The 19,743-nt window shown below is 39.8% G+C and overlaps 1 protein-coding gene across 1 annotated transcript; it reads left to right on the forward strand.

The window, feature by feature from the left end:
* The first annotated feature begins 927 nt into the window (after positions 1-927).
* On the forward strand, positions 928-19,737 carry LOC120555795 (semaphorin-7A-like). Its single transcript, XM_039794874.1, has 14 exons — positions 928-1,416; positions 4,189-4,322; positions 4,932-5,000; positions 5,097-5,195; positions 5,498-5,606; positions 6,489-6,593; positions 6,704-6,846; positions 7,033-7,211; positions 8,541-8,643; positions 9,383-9,569; positions 10,696-10,811; positions 11,952-12,091; positions 15,388-15,464; positions 18,861-19,737. The coding sequence occupies exons 1-14, from the start codon at positions 1,317-1,319 to the stop codon at positions 19,214-19,216; spliced, it is 1,917 nt and encodes a 638-aa protein (XP_039650808.1). The 5' UTR covers positions 928-1,316; the 3' UTR covers positions 19,217-19,737.
* Positions 19,738-19,743: the final 6 nt, after the last annotated feature.

Here is a 19,743-nt window from a genome sequence, read left to right on the forward strand (position 1 = left end):
AAATGACAAAGAAAAGAAAATGGAATAAATGAGAGGATCCTTTGCATGTTAAATAGTAGGCGACCCCCAAAAAAATAGTAGGCTATTTGGGTGGAATAAACCTTTCAAACTATGAGTACGTGGACATGTGGTGTAAGTTTTCCTTGAAGCAGCAGAGTTTAGTAAATATCAATGATAAGAATGAAAACGAATAAAAGACTGTTTGAGAATTAAACCAAAGTCTGGTCTTTGAGTATTTATTTACATTTGCAAATGCAGAGAAAACAGTTTCACAAGTACCACGGCACATCTGAAAGGGTCTTCTAACCTAAAGTCTAAACATCTACACATCATATAGTGAAAACCTCTGTTAAGCCACCCCTCTAAATGTATCTTCTAGCATGGCCATAGTTGATCACCTTCCCCTCTGCTCCTGTTCTTTTCATTAGCCTAAACAGTTTTATCTCAGGAGACAGAAACCTACGTAGTTCTCACTGTCGTAAACAGTCATCGGCCTTCTCCACTTCTATCTAAGCAAAAGACAACAATGTGAGGAGCTTCAGGCTAGTAAAACTAAATAACTATCTAGGCTATAGTTGACGGCTGTAGCTGTTCCCCTCTCTGGTGCTTTAAAAGTCTACAGGAAGGAGCAGGATTATGTGGAGGTTTAAAACTATCTTTAAACAAATGGTTAACATCATTAAACAAATGGTGAAAATAAAATTTGCCACCACAGACAGAAAGTAGAATTTGGGTGGAATGAACCTTTTAAACTCTAAGTAGGCTACTAGTCTCCGGTCCTGCAGGAACATTCTCTTGCCCTCTCGATGCCATTTTCCATCCATCCACCAGATGGCCTCAGACTTTCTTCACTTCCCCATCACCTGACTGCCCCTCCTGTGTTCCCACTTTCCTCTGCAGTTGCTTGCACATTCACTTTCCCCTGCTTCTCTTGTGGACAGCTTTAGTTTGGACTGGTTGGATTTAGATCTACTCATCCAACCTGAGCTTCTTTTTTTTTAAATCCTTTGCCCCGTTTACATTCGGGTCTTTAATTCCCTCGTTTCCCTGCGCACACCCGCCGTGACACACAACATAATTGGGCAAACATATATTTCTTCTTTTGTGGTGCTGTTAAATCGTCTCAGATTAAACACAACTGGTAATGGATTATCAAATGTCTTTCTCCAACCAAAGAAAAAAAGGTTGTATTAGCACATACCATACAGAACACACCTAGACTGTCTCACTCAGTGACGAATTGCCAGAACTACCTCCGCAGCGCTGAACAGACGCTCAGCACTTCTTCATGTCAGACTGATGACACCAGACACACAATGGCACTCTTACATGTAACGGTATATTTATTATTGTCATGTCTCAATAGTTTGTTAGAGGCGAACTCAACGCAACCGAGGATGACAATCACAGAGAAAGGTATTTCGCATTTTTCTTTAACTTCGAAACATTGTTGTTTAAATTGCGGTGATGTTCTTCGCTATAATAACCCTACATGTTGTGAAAAGAAGACAACTGAAATGGTTTATAATGTTTTAGGAGTATGAAGAGTTTTCTCAGTTATTTTGAACTTTTTTCGTGCTTAGTCTAAAAAAAAAGCTAAACAAACGCAACAGAGCTGCTGCATTGCGACTATATCAGGCTATAATCACTGAAGTGCTCCTCTGGCACAGACATCAGCGTTTTGGCTGTTCAGGCGTGAGGATGGAGAAAAAGTCTGTCCCAAAAGCTTCCCTAGGAATTACTATTGTGATAGGAAACTGTCGGACATATTGATAGAAGACGTAGGCCTACATGAATATCTAGGCTATTGATTGGTTACATGGTGTGTACACACACACACAGTCATTCATATCATAAGAAGTGTCATATAATCAGAATTTAAATCAATTTAATTTAATAATGTAATTGTAAACGTATTATTCAGTATGATTAAAACTAACATGTACTGAAGAATAAGAGTAGGCTATATAATCAATTTTGAAACTTTTGGAAGATTTCCGTGATAGAACCAATTAGAGGAAATTGTGACTTCCTCATGAAGAATTGACCATTTTAACAGAAGACATGTTGACATGTCATATAGGAGGAAGCACACAGGTCTATATGTATAACATGAATGATGGCTGCATTACATTAAGCTGCTTCAGTTTGTGCACGTTGGCTCACTGTGAGGATAACTGGGACACTTGAATAGAACAGAGGCCTTGTTAATGTTATTAGTAACATTGGCGCTTTTTCTGATTTAACAAGTGAAAAAGACCTGTCCAATTACTATTTTGTTTCTAAAGCATTGTGGCTTTCAAATTGACACCTGGGTAGAAAACATACTGCTGGGAATAATCTAAAATAATGCATCATAATTTATTAGCGGATTATATTTTGTATTAATAATCTAAATCTGAGAAGCAACTAGTAACTAAAGTTATGAAATAAATCTAGTGGAGTAAAAAGTAGAAAATATTTCTAGTGGAATGAAAGTATAAAGTAGCATAAAATGGAAATACTCAAGTTAAGTACAAATACCTGAAAAATATAGATAGGTCGTTGGAAGACAGATATCAAAGTATACCCTAATGATTGAAAGGACTTTTCACCTGATTGATGAGGAGGTGAACGCATGTTCCTGACAGACAGGTGACTACAGACCCTTAATTTGGTTGCATAGTTATAAGTGGGTCTTGGTTTGATGTATTGGAATGGGCTAATGGAAGAATAAATCATCTTTTAATTATTTATTTTTTTAGTCCATCAGTTAATAGCCTATATCTACGATGTTCCACTTGGGATTGCTAGAGTGCCAATCGAAAAATTCCGCCGGATTTCACTCTTTTCAGCCGGATGTCTGTTACATTTCGTTTTCTTTGTGTTAAAATTTTAAACTCCGGTGGATTTCTGAGGACTATGGTTAATTGTCCCGAGGCTATTTTACAGTGTCACCGTGGCTCTGCCCGGTGCTTAGCGCCGCCCATGACGATTGTGATTGGTTTAAAGAAATGCCGATAAACCTGAGCACGTTTTTCTCCCATCCCGGAATGCTGTGTGGACTAGCCAGACCCTCCTCCGCACTGCTGTCGAGGAAGGTCTAGCAAAGCGAGTCTAGGCAGTTATTAGAGGTTCCCCTAATATCCGACTGACATGCCAGGCTACACTGTTACAAGTCCCTGATGTCGTTGTGTCTGAGGCAGGATTATGGTCTATAAGGAAGCTCTATTAGTTACTTTTACTACTCAATTAGACAATGATAAAGCAAGAACTTCATCATCCAAATGATGAACAAAATTCCAAGTCAAAGCGGATTGTTTTAACAATAACTAGATTTAAAGATTGGAAACAAGCTGACTCGCCTGTTTTGGGACATGAAGCAAGCAAAGCATGTTATTTCTGAACTGGCCAGACACAAAACCTCTATGGTCAGCTAATTGTAGAGTAAGCAAGTTTCAACATGCACTTTTTATTTAAAGTTGTTTACAGTGTTCCTTTCTGTGCTAGGCAAGACTACTGTACCATTGCATGGCCACCATGAATAGAGACAACATGGAAGTCTCGAAAAGCAGAAATATCATGACATTTTTATTTTAATTTACTTCTGATTCTCTTTTTTGTTTAGTATACTTATAAATTGAATACATTGTGGTCTTTGACTGTTGGTTGGAAAAAACAAGCAATTTATTGTTTGAATATGGGATTAAAGCTGTACATTTTCACTCAGTCACTCCTGGAAGAATAGAGTTTAACATGAAAATTGACAAAAATAGTTGTGTGAGCAAATAAAAAAAAAAGAGCTGAGAGAGAAGTTCGAGCCCTTACTTAACCGTTACTTTCCACCTCTGAGAGACACATATATCTTACTTGAATTAATTGATAGATGGAGTATGGCCAGATGTTCTCGTCCCCTAGGAGTGACCTGTTGTTACCTACGTTTTCCCCTCGTCTCATCTTACCACAACATGGTGTTTCTAGAAATTCAACCACATTGGGGACATCGCTGTCTGTGCAAGAGCTTATGCGATAGAGATATTTCAGTCTGGACCGACATTGCCATCAATAGAGTCACACCCCTAGCGTGGCTAAGAACAGGTTAAAATGTTACTGTGTACTGTATATAGTTCAGTTGAGTACAATCAATGACAATTTGACCTTTTGCATTGCACACCCAATGTTTCTCATTATTATTTTGTTTTATTGTAGAAACTTCAATAAAAAGGATACCTTTACCTGGAAACCATGCACCTGTCGGGATTGTTCTGGACAGAGAGCCAGACACTGTCATAGCTGCTGGACAAACACACCTGAATGCATTCCACTTTCAAAATCCTCAGAAGGTAGTGAACATTTCTGAGAGTGTTTTTTGTAGATTACATAACTCAGGCCTTACTGCTATAGCACACAACTTTTTTATACAAATGGACGTCCATTATACATTGAAGCCATTGCCAAGTGAGTTGATACAAAGCTAATTAATCCTATCAGCTCCACAAAACTCTCTCTGCATTTCTCAGTATGGCTGTTTACTAAATTATTTGGTCCGGCGACTTTCGCACGCAGCAGCTCGAGCGATGCGTTTTATGTCACTGCTGTGAAAGGACAATAGCAGCGCTCAGCTTTGGGGATGAAGACGACATAAAAATGAAGAGTCCATCATGTTTTTTTAATCCTCTGTGTCCTCCTTGATTTGACGAGTTAAACGTTACTAGCAACTACGTGGAGGAGCCGGGGTGGGGGTGGTGCACGATCACGGATCACAGAAGGCTTGTATCATGTGGGTGCGCCAACAGTGTTGTTGTCATTACTTAGAATTCCTCATGTGCGGCGACAGAAACTACACACTACAGCTTTAAATAAACATCTAGAGTCTGCAATCAAATAACAGATAGAATGTATTTATAGTGATGTGGATATAGTCATAGTCCTGCTTTTCTTTCTCTTCACAGACTCCTGTGGAAAAAAGCGTGTTGTGGACAGAATGCATCGACAAAGGGCCTCCCCAAAGAGTGAAAGCGGTAAAAGAACATTAATTAAAAGCAAAATTCCAAGCATGTACTATATAGGAAAGATCTGATTGAAATATCACTAACATACTTGCTCTTGTGATCTAGAATTGCAACTATAACATTACTGTGGTCCACAAGAAGTTAGAGGACAACCAGGTCTTTCTGTGTGGAACCAACGACATAGAAACAGTCTGCTGTGACATGGTACGACACTACAGATATTTACTGGAAATGTTACTTAGAATGGAAGGAACAAATCTTTTTTTGCTGTAACATTGGGACATATTGGAAATAAACACCGGTGGTGCTCCTTTTTGTCTGCTCATTGTGACGAGCCACTTCTTCTGTGTATTTGAAACAAACACCGATGCTGTTGCAAGAACAGAAAATGATGTGCAACACTTTCTGCATATTCAAGTTTTTTCAGACGTACCTGTAAGATGCATATACTGAATCATATTTGTGCTACTGGGTGTGGGGATAATGAGATCTGTGTTTTCCTGTAGGATTTAGCAGAGCAGTCACCCATGTGCATTCCCTCTGAAAAAACGGACAGCATAAAAAAAAACATAAAGAGATTTGTCATAAAGGAAGGCGAACCGTCTGCACTTGTGGGTGAGTTTCTGTACACATAGGATTGTTTTCTATGCTGATAAATCTCTGCTTTCTAATTTAACATTTTGTCCAACCTGATCTCACAGAATTCTGTGAAATGAACATGGCCCCTCAACTCAAAATCTGTGGCAGTTTCATGGAATCACAAAAATTTCCGTGATGGGCCCACGGAAGTATCCCGTGAAATGAGCACGTCGTGGGTGGGCTTACGTTTCCATGACAACACGGGACAACAACGGGACGGTTGGGTTTAGGAAAAGAAGAATGGGACAGTTGAGTTTAGGAAAAATATAAATGGTTGGGTTCAGGAAAACAATAACGGGACGCTGGTTTTCGGGCTTTCATACTACTCGCTACCGTAGTCGCTCTTAATGCTACGTCATCTTCTCATTGACTTTACAATGGCATTGTTTTCCGTGGTGGCCACACGGAATTTTCACACATTCCGTGACACCACCTCGTAATGCGGTGTTAACGGTTAGTTATCATTTCACGGAATTCTGTGAGACCAGGCTGGTTTGTCATAATGTCTTTGGACTTTTTTAATCCTCAAGGGTGCATTCGTCTTCCCTACTCGTCCAGGAAAGGCCTTCTTAAGCACCACTAACCTGCTTTACTCAGCTCAAATCTTTTTTTAATGATTTTGTCTCCTTTGCTACCATTACTTATAATGATATTGCCTTGGTGCTTCCTGCTTGTACGTAGTATTTACTCCAGACTCCAGTTTCTCCCACTGGCATCACAGCCAGAACAGACATAGCTTAGAAGTAAGCACTTTTTCATACAGGAGAATCTGGCGTCTGGAATGTCAAAGGTGAACTGATGCCGGCTGCAAACCAAAGCACAGCGATGCTGCTATAATGTCCAAAACATTCTTTGCAGAATCAAGAGATAGTGATCTCTTCATTACATACTCTGGATCTCAAGACTTAGTTGGCATCTACAAGTTTGGGAAAAACCGAATTGCACCGACAAGACAAGATAAAGGTATTTGCATGGAGATATTGTAGATTGGTTTTCTGTAATGATGTTCACTTAAACATTTATATGTACTAAGGCTATAGAGATGAATATTTACATAGTTCTTTTGTCTTTAGAGCAGCACTATGTGGGTTTGGTGCCCATAAGACGGGGAGACGACTTCATCCAGAGCAAAGTGTATGCCTTCTACAAGGAGAAAAACAGAGACACAGGCTTTAACAGTAAAATGTGGCTCCCTTTTGTTACCCGGGTTTGCATAGTAAGGCCTACATAATTAATTTTAATGTGTTTAGCTAGACTAACAACTGTTTTTTATCATCAGATATGTGCACAAAGATGCTGCTCGTAAACAAAAAGTGTAACATATCCATTACATATCAGTCATTCTATAGATTATATATATTATGAAGGAGTGATTGGTCCTTTGGCTGTGCATTGATTCCAGGAAGATCGTGGTGGTACCAAGAACCATTTGCAGTTCAGCTGGACGTCCCAGATGAATGCCAGGCTCTTCTGCGGAGACCCTGACAGCAGACAACACTTCTCTGAGCTGGTGGATGTGGCTACTGTACATGCAGACCAGTGGCAAAATACCAGGGTTTATGCACTCTTCAGAAATGAATGGTACGACTCCATTATCATTTATGTATTCACAAAATGGTAGAAAGGATACTGTAAAGTTTTACTCAAGTAAAACACTTATTTTTCAAGTTTGAATCATGTAGGAGTAAAAGAAATGATCTAAAACATTGAGTACAGTATAAGTACTCAAGTATAGTCATAAGTTGAGCATTAGCTTTATCAAATGTTGCTTTTCCCAAAAAATTGCAAACTTGACCGGTGACCCATTTTGGCAAAGTTTGTACTGTTTCTCAAAGTCCGGACCAAGGGCCGCAATCTGGCCCCCTGCCCGTACCTTGTGTTAAAGGGGCTCTAAGCAGTGTTGGGTGACGGCAATTCTTGTTGACGTTCAAAGTATTTTCAAACAAAACGAGGCTAGCTCGCCCCTCCCTCCTCCTCATCCCGTCCCCACTCCCTCCCTTCCGTGCTTCCGCGCACTAATGCCCCCAACCCCCACCCCCAAAGCCTTCTTGTCGGTTATTGGCTGGAACGACTGTTTGTTATGTTGTGTGGTGCAGGTTGGCACAGTTTATTTTTGTTGCTGGTTGTGGAGCCTGGGCTGTCTACAGAGACCGCGTTTTTTTTAAAGTGTGTTCAGGGGACAGGCAGCTTGCGGATAGTGAGGAGATGTTTGCTGTATGTGACAAAAAAATGTTGCAGCCTAAAAAATGCGTGACATCGCTTAGAGCACTTTTAAATATACAATACCGTACGAAGTGTATGGATTGTATTTTAAAATAAATGTTCTATTGGTAAATACATTGTTAGTTAGACAAAGCAAGACTGTGTTGCCTCTGCCGCTTGTTGAGTGAGTCAGGGCAATGCAGATAATGCATAAAACCGTTACTTTCCACCTCTGAGAGACACATATATCTTACTTGAATTAATTGATAGATGGAGTATGGCCAGATGTTCTCGTCCCCTAGGAGTGACCTGTTGTTACCTACGTATTCCCCTCGTCTCATCTTACCACAACATGGTGTTTCTAGAAATTCAACCACATTGGGAACATCGCTGTCTTTACATAAAAAACAGCAGAGTCACTTGTTGTGTTAGCCAATTTAACCCAACCACACAGCTGACAAATGACCAGTCCAGACAGAGCGAGTTGTTTTTTTCTCATTTGTTTTACCGGATGACACTTTGTTTATGTTTCCTCTTTCACTGGCGCGGTGAGTTCAGTTTTGCCTTCTAAACTTAGCACGTCTGCTCAGCTGTTTTTCACAGTTTTTGACCTGCACGGCTAAAATCTTTATTGACCGCACAACCGTTTCTTGTTGCTGCAGATGTCTCCGTGTACACCAGCTGACCTCTGTCTGTGTCTCTCTGCAGGGGTATGAGTGCTGTGTGTGTCTACACGATAAAAGATATTGAGAACATCTTCACAACCTCCACATTTAAAGGCAAAGTCAATCAGCCCGGCAGGCCTAGACAGGTAAGTGTCACGCAAATTGATCTGAGGTCTAAAATAACAACTACTGTATAACACATTGTCTTTTCACAAAAGGATTCCTGGCATTGTTCTTTAAAACCATGTGCTTGAATGTAGTTACAAAGTAAAATTAATTATATACTGTATAATTACAATATTTACGTACATTATTTACTAGTACCTTTTAAGTATGAGCATTATTATTGTTCTCTTTTTTTGTATTTTAAAGCCACTATTTATAGAAATTACCACTTTTACACCCCCAGTGGTAGCATCAGAAAAGATACAGGCAGCAATGCACGCTGCTACCCCATTCCATCCTTGATTTTAATGTCAGTGTGAAGCTAAATTTGATGTATGTAGCCATGAAATGCGTATTTAGCAACACTTTTAGAGCCTTTTTTTTTTTAAACAATACAGCCGGAAATATTAAAAAGTAAGCCAGACACAGGGGTTTTACCATCAACTTCTGGACCTAACAATAGCTTCATTAGCACGTTAGCTACAGCTGATAAAATTGGATGTCATTCCAGCTGACAAAACCGATTCTCGCAGGCTAGAATTGAGAATCCTGCTTTTGTTTCCCTCTGTCTGAAATCAAGGATCCATTGTTTCAAAAATGAAAGTTATTACATTATTACTGTCATGTGCATGTGTGCAGTGCAGAAACGGAAAGCTTGACCAGCATTAACAACAGTAACTGAACCCAAACACAAACTAAAATGAATGCCTTTTTCATCAGTGTGTTGCAGACAGCACAAAAATTCCTTTAGACGCTATGAAGATGATCATGGAGAATTCTGAGATGGAGGAATGGGTCCAGCCCGTTAACAACTATGGCCCACTTCTCTTTAATCACCACAGTTACACTCACATCTACGTTGACAGTTCCCAGAACAATCACCCCACCGTCCTGTTCCTGTCTCTAAGTGAGTATAGAATAGTGTACTGTACTGTACATTGGAGGGTCATATCGAAACACATACAGGTTCCTTTAAATAGTTTGCCTTACTGGGAAAAGCATTTAAACAACTTATTTGACATTTTAAATACGCATGAACAGTAGAGTTTAACAAAGTAGCTGAGTGTGCTTCAGCTCTGAATACTAGTTTCAAGTATCTGGTTGGAAAAAAAGGCCTGCAAGTGCTCGCAGCCTGATTCAGCCAAGTCCTATTTAGCTTAGACTGAAAATAGCACTGTGGAGGAGTTGGAGGGAGCAGAATTGATCACCTTGGGCCATTGTGGGTGTTTGGTGTGACTTATTGAGTGGTCAAACACAAAAGTTTTATGCATGATCCCATAATTTTTAGGCAGTCGTTATTTAAAAAGACAATGGACTTATGCCACGTTCTATTTACCTCGGAACTCGGAGCTGGAACTGGGAATGACGTCATACCCTAGTTGAATGCGTTCTATTTAAAAGTCGGATTTTCATTGTTTTCATTAGCGCTAGCCCGGTTAGCTATTGTTAGCAATACCAGAGGTCAGGGGGCATGTTTCCGACTTTGACCTTTAAAAAACGAGTTCCGAGGTAAATAGAACGCGGCATAAAACTATCAACCTTTGGCAGTGAGGTGTGTGTTTGTGGGGGGGAGGGGGTCTTTCGAACCTACAGGCCTATCTGGAGATCAGTCAGAGTGATGACTGATCTCCAGATAGTCTGGCCTTTGGTTTTGGTTTGAGTTTGTTTTGTAATTTCCCAATAATAGAAACTCATCATGTGGACTATCTCATGAGAAATGTGGTATTATTTTTGTATTCCTTGTTGTGGTTCCTTGTTTTGTTTTAGCACGTTGGCCTCTGGGTGACCACTCATATTAGAACAAGATGACAAAACTAAAATAAAATAACAAGGAGGTCTACACAGGTTTTGAAGATGACATTTTTGGGAAAAATAATCTCTAATTTGATTTCTTAATTTTTTATCCAGACATTGCATAGACATTGCTGGAAGAGTCATAATGGGGTGATGAAACACATATGAATGGGTTGGTTTGAGGTGTGTTTTATACTGGGTTGGGTATTTAGTCATACTCTCTGTCTGTCTTCAAACAGATAATGGAGCGATTCATAAGGTGATGGAGAGTAATAGCCAGACCTTTGTCATCGCTGAGTACCGACCTTTCAACCACGGAGCCCACGTCCTCGGCATGATCATGAATGCTACTTCTGTGAGTAACAAAGCGCTGCCCACACAACTATTTCCCCGCACCATGACACGAGGTGGGGGAGTATAAAAGACTGTAATTCATATGCCAAAAAGTTTATAGTGAGTGATATTATGCTTGTTGGCTTTTTCCCTTTTCTTTATTGTGTCATATATCTTTTTTGTGCATGTTATAGGGTTACAAAGTGAAAAGGTCCAAAGTCCACCCAAAAGGGACTTACCATCTCCAACAGAAAACACTGTTCACAAACTGCTCCAAACAGCTCTACTGTAGTCCAGCCTTTACTTCAGAGACAAACGTGCGTCGCTTTGTAACACACGTTATAATGCTCGCCTAGCTGCTAGCGTGGCACGCCCTCATACTCTGCTTCTGATTAGCTAGTTGTCCTTATCTAGGTACTGCGCATGTGCAAATCTCAACAAAGATGGATTAGAAGTGCGATGCCTCACTCGGTAGCTAAAACAGAGAGCTCAACACAGGGTGAAAAGAGTGGTGTTTTTTGAAAATTTAACCACATAAACCTGTTCTGGTACAATCTCTAAATACAATTATGAACCTGAAAATGAGCATAATATGAGCACTTTTTTAAAAATTTTGAATGTAACACCCCTTAATCCATGGTGAAACGTTATTTTGTTTCACTATATTTTATTTAACCTTTATTTATCCAGGTAAGTCGATTGAGAACAACTTGTCATTTGCAACGACGACCTGTCCCATTCACACAGTTCCACATTCCTACCTGGAAGCTGCCCAGTACAACCACAGTCTGATCTGCTGGCCACTGAGCAGCTCCACTGGAGCGGTTGGGGTTAAGGGCCTTGCTCAAGGGCACCTCAGTGGTGGTAATGAGGGAGGGACAAAGCGCTGTTCTTTCACTTTCCCCACCCAGATTTTTATCCTGTCGGTCTGGGGATTGAATCGACGACCTCCCGTTCACAAGCTCGCTTCTCTAACCTTAAGCCACCACTGCCCCATATACAGTGTATATGGTTGAAATGACAATGAAACCCACTTGACTTGACTTGAAAATGGTAGTGCTTCTTAAGGGTTAGGGTTAGTCTAAACTTTTCCGATAATATTGGTGTTTTAATAAAAAGATCAGAAATGTCCCAGTACAATTAAAACTGTGTATCATTGCAGAAGAAGCTGTATGTGAACTCAAGAAGTGAACTGGTCCAACTGGATGTGGCAAACTGTGCCCAGTATGGAAACAGCTGTGAGGATTGTGTCTTGGCCAGAGATCCCTACTGCGGCTGGAACGGCACCCACTGCACCCCTGGGTAAGACCACCTGTCTGTACCTGGAGACATATAATCTACATATCCAAACATACATTTTCATTTCATCCAGAGATTACATATAACCTTAGCTTAAAGGAGCTCTGTGGGGTTTTCTTGTAAACTAACTAAAGCTATGCATACATACACTCTTTCTTTTGTTTGCTTGAGGTCTAACAAACAAGCATTTGCATTTATTTTTAACTATTTCAATTTTCATTTGTCTACATTAATTTTTGCTAGTTTGCACTCTCCTTCTTAACTACACTTGTCACATTGCTACATTTATTGCAGCATTACCACTCATTTTTGATCAATGGAATAGCGCACCAGCGGCAGAAATGTATATTGCGCTGCCTGTTAGCCAGTATTTGGCAGAGAGCATTGAGGAGATGAGTGGAGGAGATGATTTTTTCTGCAAGAGTGGTTTAAAAAGTTGCTATGGACATTTTCACCACATAACTTCATTTGCAGCATCAAAAGAGTGTAGAAATGTGGAATTGAATTAGATCTGCAGCTACTTACATTTCTGACTTAAATTACTGCCAATCCTTTTCATTTTTTCTGTCTCTTTTAAAGCGCCCATATTATGCTCATTTTCAGGTTCATAACTGTATTTTAAGGTTGTACCAGAATAGGTTTATAAGGTTTAATTTTCAAAAAACACCATATTTTTGTTGTACTGCACAGCTCTCTCTCACTGCTGCAGATCCTCTTTTCACCTGGTTTCTGTTTTAGCTACAGAGTAAGACCTCTTTTCATCTTCTTCTTCTGTACTATCTTTGATTGCACTCGCACATGCTCAGTAGTTCAGATGTAGATCATGTCAGCTAGCTAACTCTAGAGACAGTAAAAGAAAGCCTGTTTCTCCAACTTTGGTCAGTTACAAGGCCGATTAGCTGGGAGACTTCTAAATGAGGGCACACATATAAGTAGTTCTTTTGTAGATTATGGTGAACTTGTGTGTGTTGTAGCAGTGCTTTGCTATTGAGAACGACGTAGCATGCTAGCGTTAGCATTAGCGTTAGCATTAGCGTTAGCATTAGCGTTAGCTTTAGCATCCTAATGCTAACGGTTAGCATGCTAACGAGCTAACGGTTGTGGTTAGCCAGCTCATTTCGGACTGTGACGTCACAGTCCGAGACGATTTTGAACAGCTCACCAGGAGACTGAAGGCAGGACACATTCAGAAACCGTATCTCACTCAAAACACCATGGATGGATTTTTTTCAAAGTTTGTATGTGTGTGGAAGCACCAGAGACACAAAAGAACACCCCAAATCCCAGAAAAAGTGATTTTTTCATAATATGGGCACTTTAAAACTGAAATTCTGCATCCAAACCAGTTTAAAACAGGATTTTCCAGGATCACTTCAGAGCTATGAGTTCTCTTTACACACACTACGCTCTTGTGCAAAGGTTTCACCATTTAGTTTGCACTGAGCATACATACGGCTGTCACACAGCAGTCATCTGACTTGGGCAAGGCTCAGTGTCACATGTTATTGTTATTATGTGCAACAACTCAGAACTGCCAATGTTAGTAGTTTCATCCAACAAAGACCTTATTATGACAGAACATGTTATGAGAAAAGCTTCTCATCTATCTATAAATTGCAGGAATGTCTTTATGTGTGTGTGTGTGTGTGTGTGTGTGTGTGTGTGTGTGTGTGTGTGTGTGTGTGTGTGTGTGTGTGTGTGTGTGTGTGTGTGTGTGTTATGCGCATATCTCTTGAACCGTTAGTCCGATGGATTTCAAACTTGACAGGTGTCTTGCTACGGGCATAAGTAAGTGCGTTGCTGTTGTTTGGATTAGAAATGCAAAATATATTGTTAAATATATAGGTAAAAGAAGAACACATTTGCTTTTGCCGCTCTAGCTGCTGGCCACTCCCCCTCTCACCCTGAGGATCAGAAACCGAGAGCAGCGCAGCTTTGGCAGCTAAAATGTGACCCACAAACATGTGCAAAGTAGCACTACTTAAAAATAGATCTCTCTTCCTGCGCAGCCGGTTGAACCAAAGTCTGATCAAGTGTGATGATAAAAGGGTGTCATTATAACCAGAAAACAAAACCTTCCTCTTATACTAATACTGTAAGAGTTGTCTCATGTGGCATCTCTCCGTTTTCAACTCAAACACTTGCAAATGATGAAGAACTGCACAGATCATGTGAACTGGTATTATTATTACATTCTTACAAATATACAGTTTCAGTCCACAGGCATTTATGTATTTAATAATAAGAAAGGCTAAAATTAGATTTGTGTGTGTGTGTGTGTGTGTGTGTGTGTGTGTGTGTGTGTGTGTGTGTGTGTGCGTGCGTGCGTGTGCGTGTGCGTGTGCGTGTGCGTGTGTGTGTGTGTGTGTGTGTAAACTTTGGTTCTACTTGTCCCTACACCTCCACAGAAACATAGCCACCCCCACCCTAACATCCACTTAGGCTACACATATTTCCACCCCTAAAGCAACACAATTGCATTCACACTTCCTGTGGTTGATGACGTTTTCACACATCAGAAAATGTGGTCAACATTTGCTCTTTGGCTCTGGATGACTAAAAATGCAAACTGGAGATGGGGTAGTGTGTGTAATAGACTGACTGGCAGCGCACCTATAGTGTTGCAATGTCTGCAAGCCCTGTCAAGCCCCCTCCTTTACTCTACTTACCAGGATGTGATGTTAGTGAAGAATGGTAGTTGTTACTGGATTTGTTAAATACTGGTGTGGATCTATAAGCAATGTAGTATAAAATAAATAATTTAAAACTTAATGCGGGAATGTACCTCACAGTGTATTACTGTGAACAGCAATAGATTGTATTCAGATGACTGCAATTACTGAATCATTTTACTTCCATTTCATTGTTTAGATTGCCTTTTGTTTCATAAGATAATCAGGCAAAGTCACATAGTAATAGTGGAATATTACTTATGTAACGTGTATGTGTTACCTAAAATAATTTACTGGTTTATAACTACATCTATTTGAGGTTATTTCTCCAAATAATCTTGAAGTTGAACAGAGAAACTGGCAGCCGTTAAGAGAGGGAAATTAGTCTAAAAGCAAACCTGAAATACATTTCCTGAACTTTCTCAGTCTTAACTTCCTCTTATAGGTGTTTGTGTGCTGTCAATTTAAATGTCAGATGTAATTGCATGAGCTGGAAGGTGTGTTTGTGCATTAGGGGGGTGAGTTTTTACCTCCTGTTATAGTGTCCCGGTTTGTTACCCCTCACAATGTCAATAATATACAGTAACTGGTATAGTTTTCTAACTGAGTTAACCTTTCCTTTGACAGTGGCAAACTGCAGGATGTGACCAAAGGGGACCATTACATTTGTGTGTCTACATCAAAGCTCCAGCAACCTGGAAAAGGTATCAAAGATATTTATTCTGGGAAGCATATTTCAATGAATTATAGTTTAGTTCACATAGACAGCAGATAAGTTTGACATATTTATATATATATGATGTACTGAAAAACAAACAAAGCCGCTGTGTTTTGGACTCTTCATAGATGAGTAGACGGATAAGACACACAGATAAGCCAATGTCTACGTGCTAATTTCATGCAACTGCGGTGTCAAAACAAACTCATCTTCAGCTAAATCACAGATAAACTGCAGCCTAGCTAAACATATTGTATAATCAATGTACTTACCTTAAAAATATTTGTTAGCCATTTAAAGCCGTTTAAAACAAAAATAAATTTCCAGTTTAGTATTTCACAATAGTTCAGAAAAATGTCCACAAATTTATTACATTGGAAGTTTATATTTTATCTGTTAAATAAATAAGTAGTTCTACATTTTGGGATAGACGCTTGTTAATCTTCATTCCGAGAGTCTGCACGCTAAATATGAAGCTACCACCAGCTCAGCTTAGCACAAAGACTGGCAACGGAGGGAAACAGCTAGCCTGCTCTATCCTACAGTCTGGTTCCAGTCTTTATGCTAAGCTAAGCTAACCGGCTAGTGGCTATAGCGTCATATTTACCAGACAGACATTAGAGTGTAATTGATCCTCTTATTCTTGGCAAAAAAGTATGCAAGCAAGTTTCCCAAAATGTCAAAGTAAAGTCTGTTGTCATTAATGTTAGTACCGTTAAAGATAACAGAATTGTTTGGACTCATTCTGTTTTGTGGCCTGATTCCGGCTTCCAGACCTTATCCCAAGGAGCCACCAGAAGTGCTGCGATCTTTAGGCAAGTGCACCAGTGTGGCTCCTCTTTTCTGGCAATTTTCAATCGCTCGCAACTTAACTTTGTTTCCCATAATGGCATCAATAGCTTCTCTAGAAATAGTGTTGAGAAATACCAAAACAAGCCCTTCCATTGTAAATCTCCACTGGATCGTCTATGTCCTATAAAGTACTGCTTACAAATATGCTGTGCTTGTGGGACCTGCATGTGGGAGTGCATTGTGCCATGTGGTCACGTCTCTGCATGGGCATAGGCTGCAGACAAGTGCTAGATGTCTGCTCACAACATTCTTCATACATTGTGTTGCAGATAAGAAATGGAGAAGTACAAAACGTTCATTATCAGTTAGCTAAAGTTGGTTATAAATGGAAGCGGAACAGAAAATGTGGAACAGGAAATGCAGCTGTGTTGGTGTTGGATCTGATCACTATATTATTATAGTAATTATTACAATATTACTATTGTTTAGACAACTAAAATAGACTGTCAAACTATTTATTCGGCCACTGTAGAAAATCTTTAGCTATAGCATGCAGACTCTATTGTGTGGTTTTGCTGTTCGTCCATCATAAACAGTTTCACTCACTCCATTATGTGAGCAAGGCACTCAACTTCCACAAGCTTCTTCATGGGTTCTGGCCTGAGGCTCACCCTGTGCACTGCCACTGACCCCTTTAAAATGCTTAGGGACTAACAATCACGATGTACTGACAATCGATCAAATTCTCTTCTTAAGGTTCACACAACACTGTTTCACCACACACAGGAGAATAGGTCTGCATTGGGATAACATGGATCAAAACAGATAAGGAAACCTGTAGGCACGCTCATAAAAAGAAAAGTCCTTGTGCAAATAAAACTGCATTAATCAAATACACATGCAAAATATGAAAATAATTTAAAACTAGACAGAGCTTTACATATTTTACTGCCTAATAGCTCAGTAGAAGCAGCAAGGCACTATCTAGTTTGGGTTTGGGAGTGGTGGGAGTGGAGTGGAGATGTGTGTGCTCTCATGATATCATAAGGTTTTACAAGACTGCAGGCTTTTATAAAATGTGGGACACTGTAAAGAAATCAATCATCCACACCCAACACATGCACTTTATATCACAAATGAAAAGCTAAGCTTTTTAAACACAGCTATACAAATTCAAGTTCAACTACCCACTCTGAAGCTGCCAGTCCTATTACATACTGTAATGTCTGTCTCTGCAGCTTCTCTCTGAATCCCAGGAATAAAGTTGACTTACATAGTTGTAATGCTTTTATCTTAAAAGCAACAGCCCTTGACACTACATCCGCTGCATTACATCTTTTTAAGATAAGACATTGAGTCTGTTAAGTGAGAAATGTAGGCTGATTTGAACCCTTACCATATTATCTTACCATATGCTTTACATGATATGGGACACTTCGAAACAAATGACCTGGTCACTTCCTAGAAGTGTGTGGTATCTTGCTCTTCATGTCATGACACTGCCAAAATTAATGTTGCCTCTGACATCTGTAACAATGTTGGGCTGCAGTTTTAAGACCTCAGACCTGTCTTTCAGAAATACAAAAAAAAAAGTATTACAGTACACAGTACACTTGCGGACTTATTTCTTCCCCCATTTTCCAACTTTATCACCCCCACTCCTAGTCATCAAGGGTGTACCACAAGGCTCAATTTTATGTACCATCTTTTTCTCATTTACATAAACTAGTACAGTCCCAATTCAAAACGTGCCTGTTTGGACAGGCCAATTCCCTAGCCTTAGACATTGCTACTTGCAGCTTTTCCGAGAACTGTCATCCAAACAACTTCACACCCAAAACAGCAATACACCTGGCATGACATAGTAGCGTAGTCATTTGTCAACGGCTAGCTATTTGGGACCAGGATGTTTCCGGCAATAAAACAATTAATTCTGAAAGTTACATTGATGATTGAAATGTTTGAGTTTGCTACAATTAAACACCACCAGTCTCTCTTTCTTCATCTGTTCTTGAATGTACTGTCATGAGCAAACTAGAGCGAGCTGTACCCAGCATGCCGTTGTGATGTGGTGGTGTAACAGTTCATAGAGGTCCCCTCTCAATGCAGTACACAATGTTTACATAACACACTACTAACAAATATGTCCTGTAGATCTAAAGAGATCACACTCAACACTGTACTTTCTTGGGTCCTAGTTAGATAACAGAGAGGTAACCTTTTATATTCCCATCATATGCTGATGATACATAACTGTATCATCAACATATGATGATAATAATGTTGTAAGAGTGCTTTTACTATTTATATCATACACTTATCCAGCTCCCTTTACTATAAGCCGGACCCTTGTTGTTCTACTCTGCCATTGAATATGTTCCTAAAGCCTATTAGAAAAACTACACATTTGAAACATTTTACACTGGTACACTATTAGGTGCACAAACCGTCTTGGCTTAGTCCACTTGCGACTTGTTCAAGTGCCTTGCCAAGAAGCTTGTCATGCTCTAATTGAAATGAGAGACCTGCCTGGTTAAATAAAGATTAAATAAAGTATCAAAGCTAAACAGACCTTGTGTTCTATTCTCAGTGTTTAGACATTCCACTGAAACACATGCAGACGAGGCCAAGGACAGCATCACACTTCCCCCTGAGTCCAAGTATTTCCTCCAGTGCCCGGTGTCGTCCCATCATGCCCAGTATACCTGGCGTCACCCTGAAAGCAACACATCCTGCAGTTCGATGGAGCAACAGTGCCTTCTTCTGATCGATAGCATGGGCCCCGAGCAGGTGGGAACATACACATGTGTTTCGGAGGAGAAGGGCTACAGCAGAGTCCTGGCCCAGTACCAACTACGGCTGGGGAGCAGGGCGGCGGGCCGGTCATCAAGCCCACTGGTATGGCTCTTTCTAATGGCTGTTCTGATCCAGAGTGTGGCTGATTAGTCCCGTGGAAATAACATGATACAATAGCAAGGGCTGCAACATTATAACTTAAATTAGTATCTTTTATTTTCCAAAGTCCAAATTGTGATTATTTTTCTTTAATTTAACCAAAAAAAGTATTTTTTGCTGCACTTTTGGCATCTATGCATCAGCGTCATTTTCAAGTGCAGTAGAAGTTAATAAAAAATAGGTGTTTTAACTTAAAATGGCAAAGCCTTTCAATGCATATTTTCAAAAGAATGTGAATCAGAAAATGTGTGTAAAAGCTCAGCTATTCCTCATTTAGCATATCTGAGTCCGTTGACATTTCAAAGTGTTTGCCTTCAGCTGAACGCAAACAGCAAAATGTACTTTTAACCAATAATAATGATAATAATTTTGTTAGCATATATTTTGTTGATTATGTTCTAATAACAATGCAAAACTACACAAAGGTGTAGGTGCCTCTTGGGTATTATCACATTTGCATAATTCACAGAATAAAAGATGGTAGATTTAAAAAAAAAAAAAAAAAATGTTGATCATAA

This window comes from Perca fluviatilis, chromosome 3 (genome assembly GCF_010015445.1).
Source record: "Perca fluviatilis chromosome 3, GENO_Pfluv_1.0, whole genome shotgun sequence".
In the NCBI taxonomy this organism is placed as follows: domain Eukaryota; kingdom Metazoa; phylum Chordata; class Actinopteri; order Perciformes; family Percidae; genus Perca; species Perca fluviatilis.

Excerpts from the sequence above, each read along its gene's own strand:
- LOC120555795 (XM_039794874.1), top strand. The coding sequence starts at position 1,317 with ATGGCACTCTTACATGTAACGGTATATTTATTATTGTCATGTCTCAAT. Across the intron at positions 5,001-5,096 it reads CTCCCCAAAGAGTGAAAGCG|AATTGCAACTATAACATTAC; the intron begins GTAAAAGAACAT and ends CTTGTGATCTAG. Across the intron at positions 10,812-11,951 it reads TGATCATGAATGCTACTTCT|AAGAAGCTGTATGTGAACTC; the intron begins GTGAGTAACAAA and ends GTATCATTGCAG.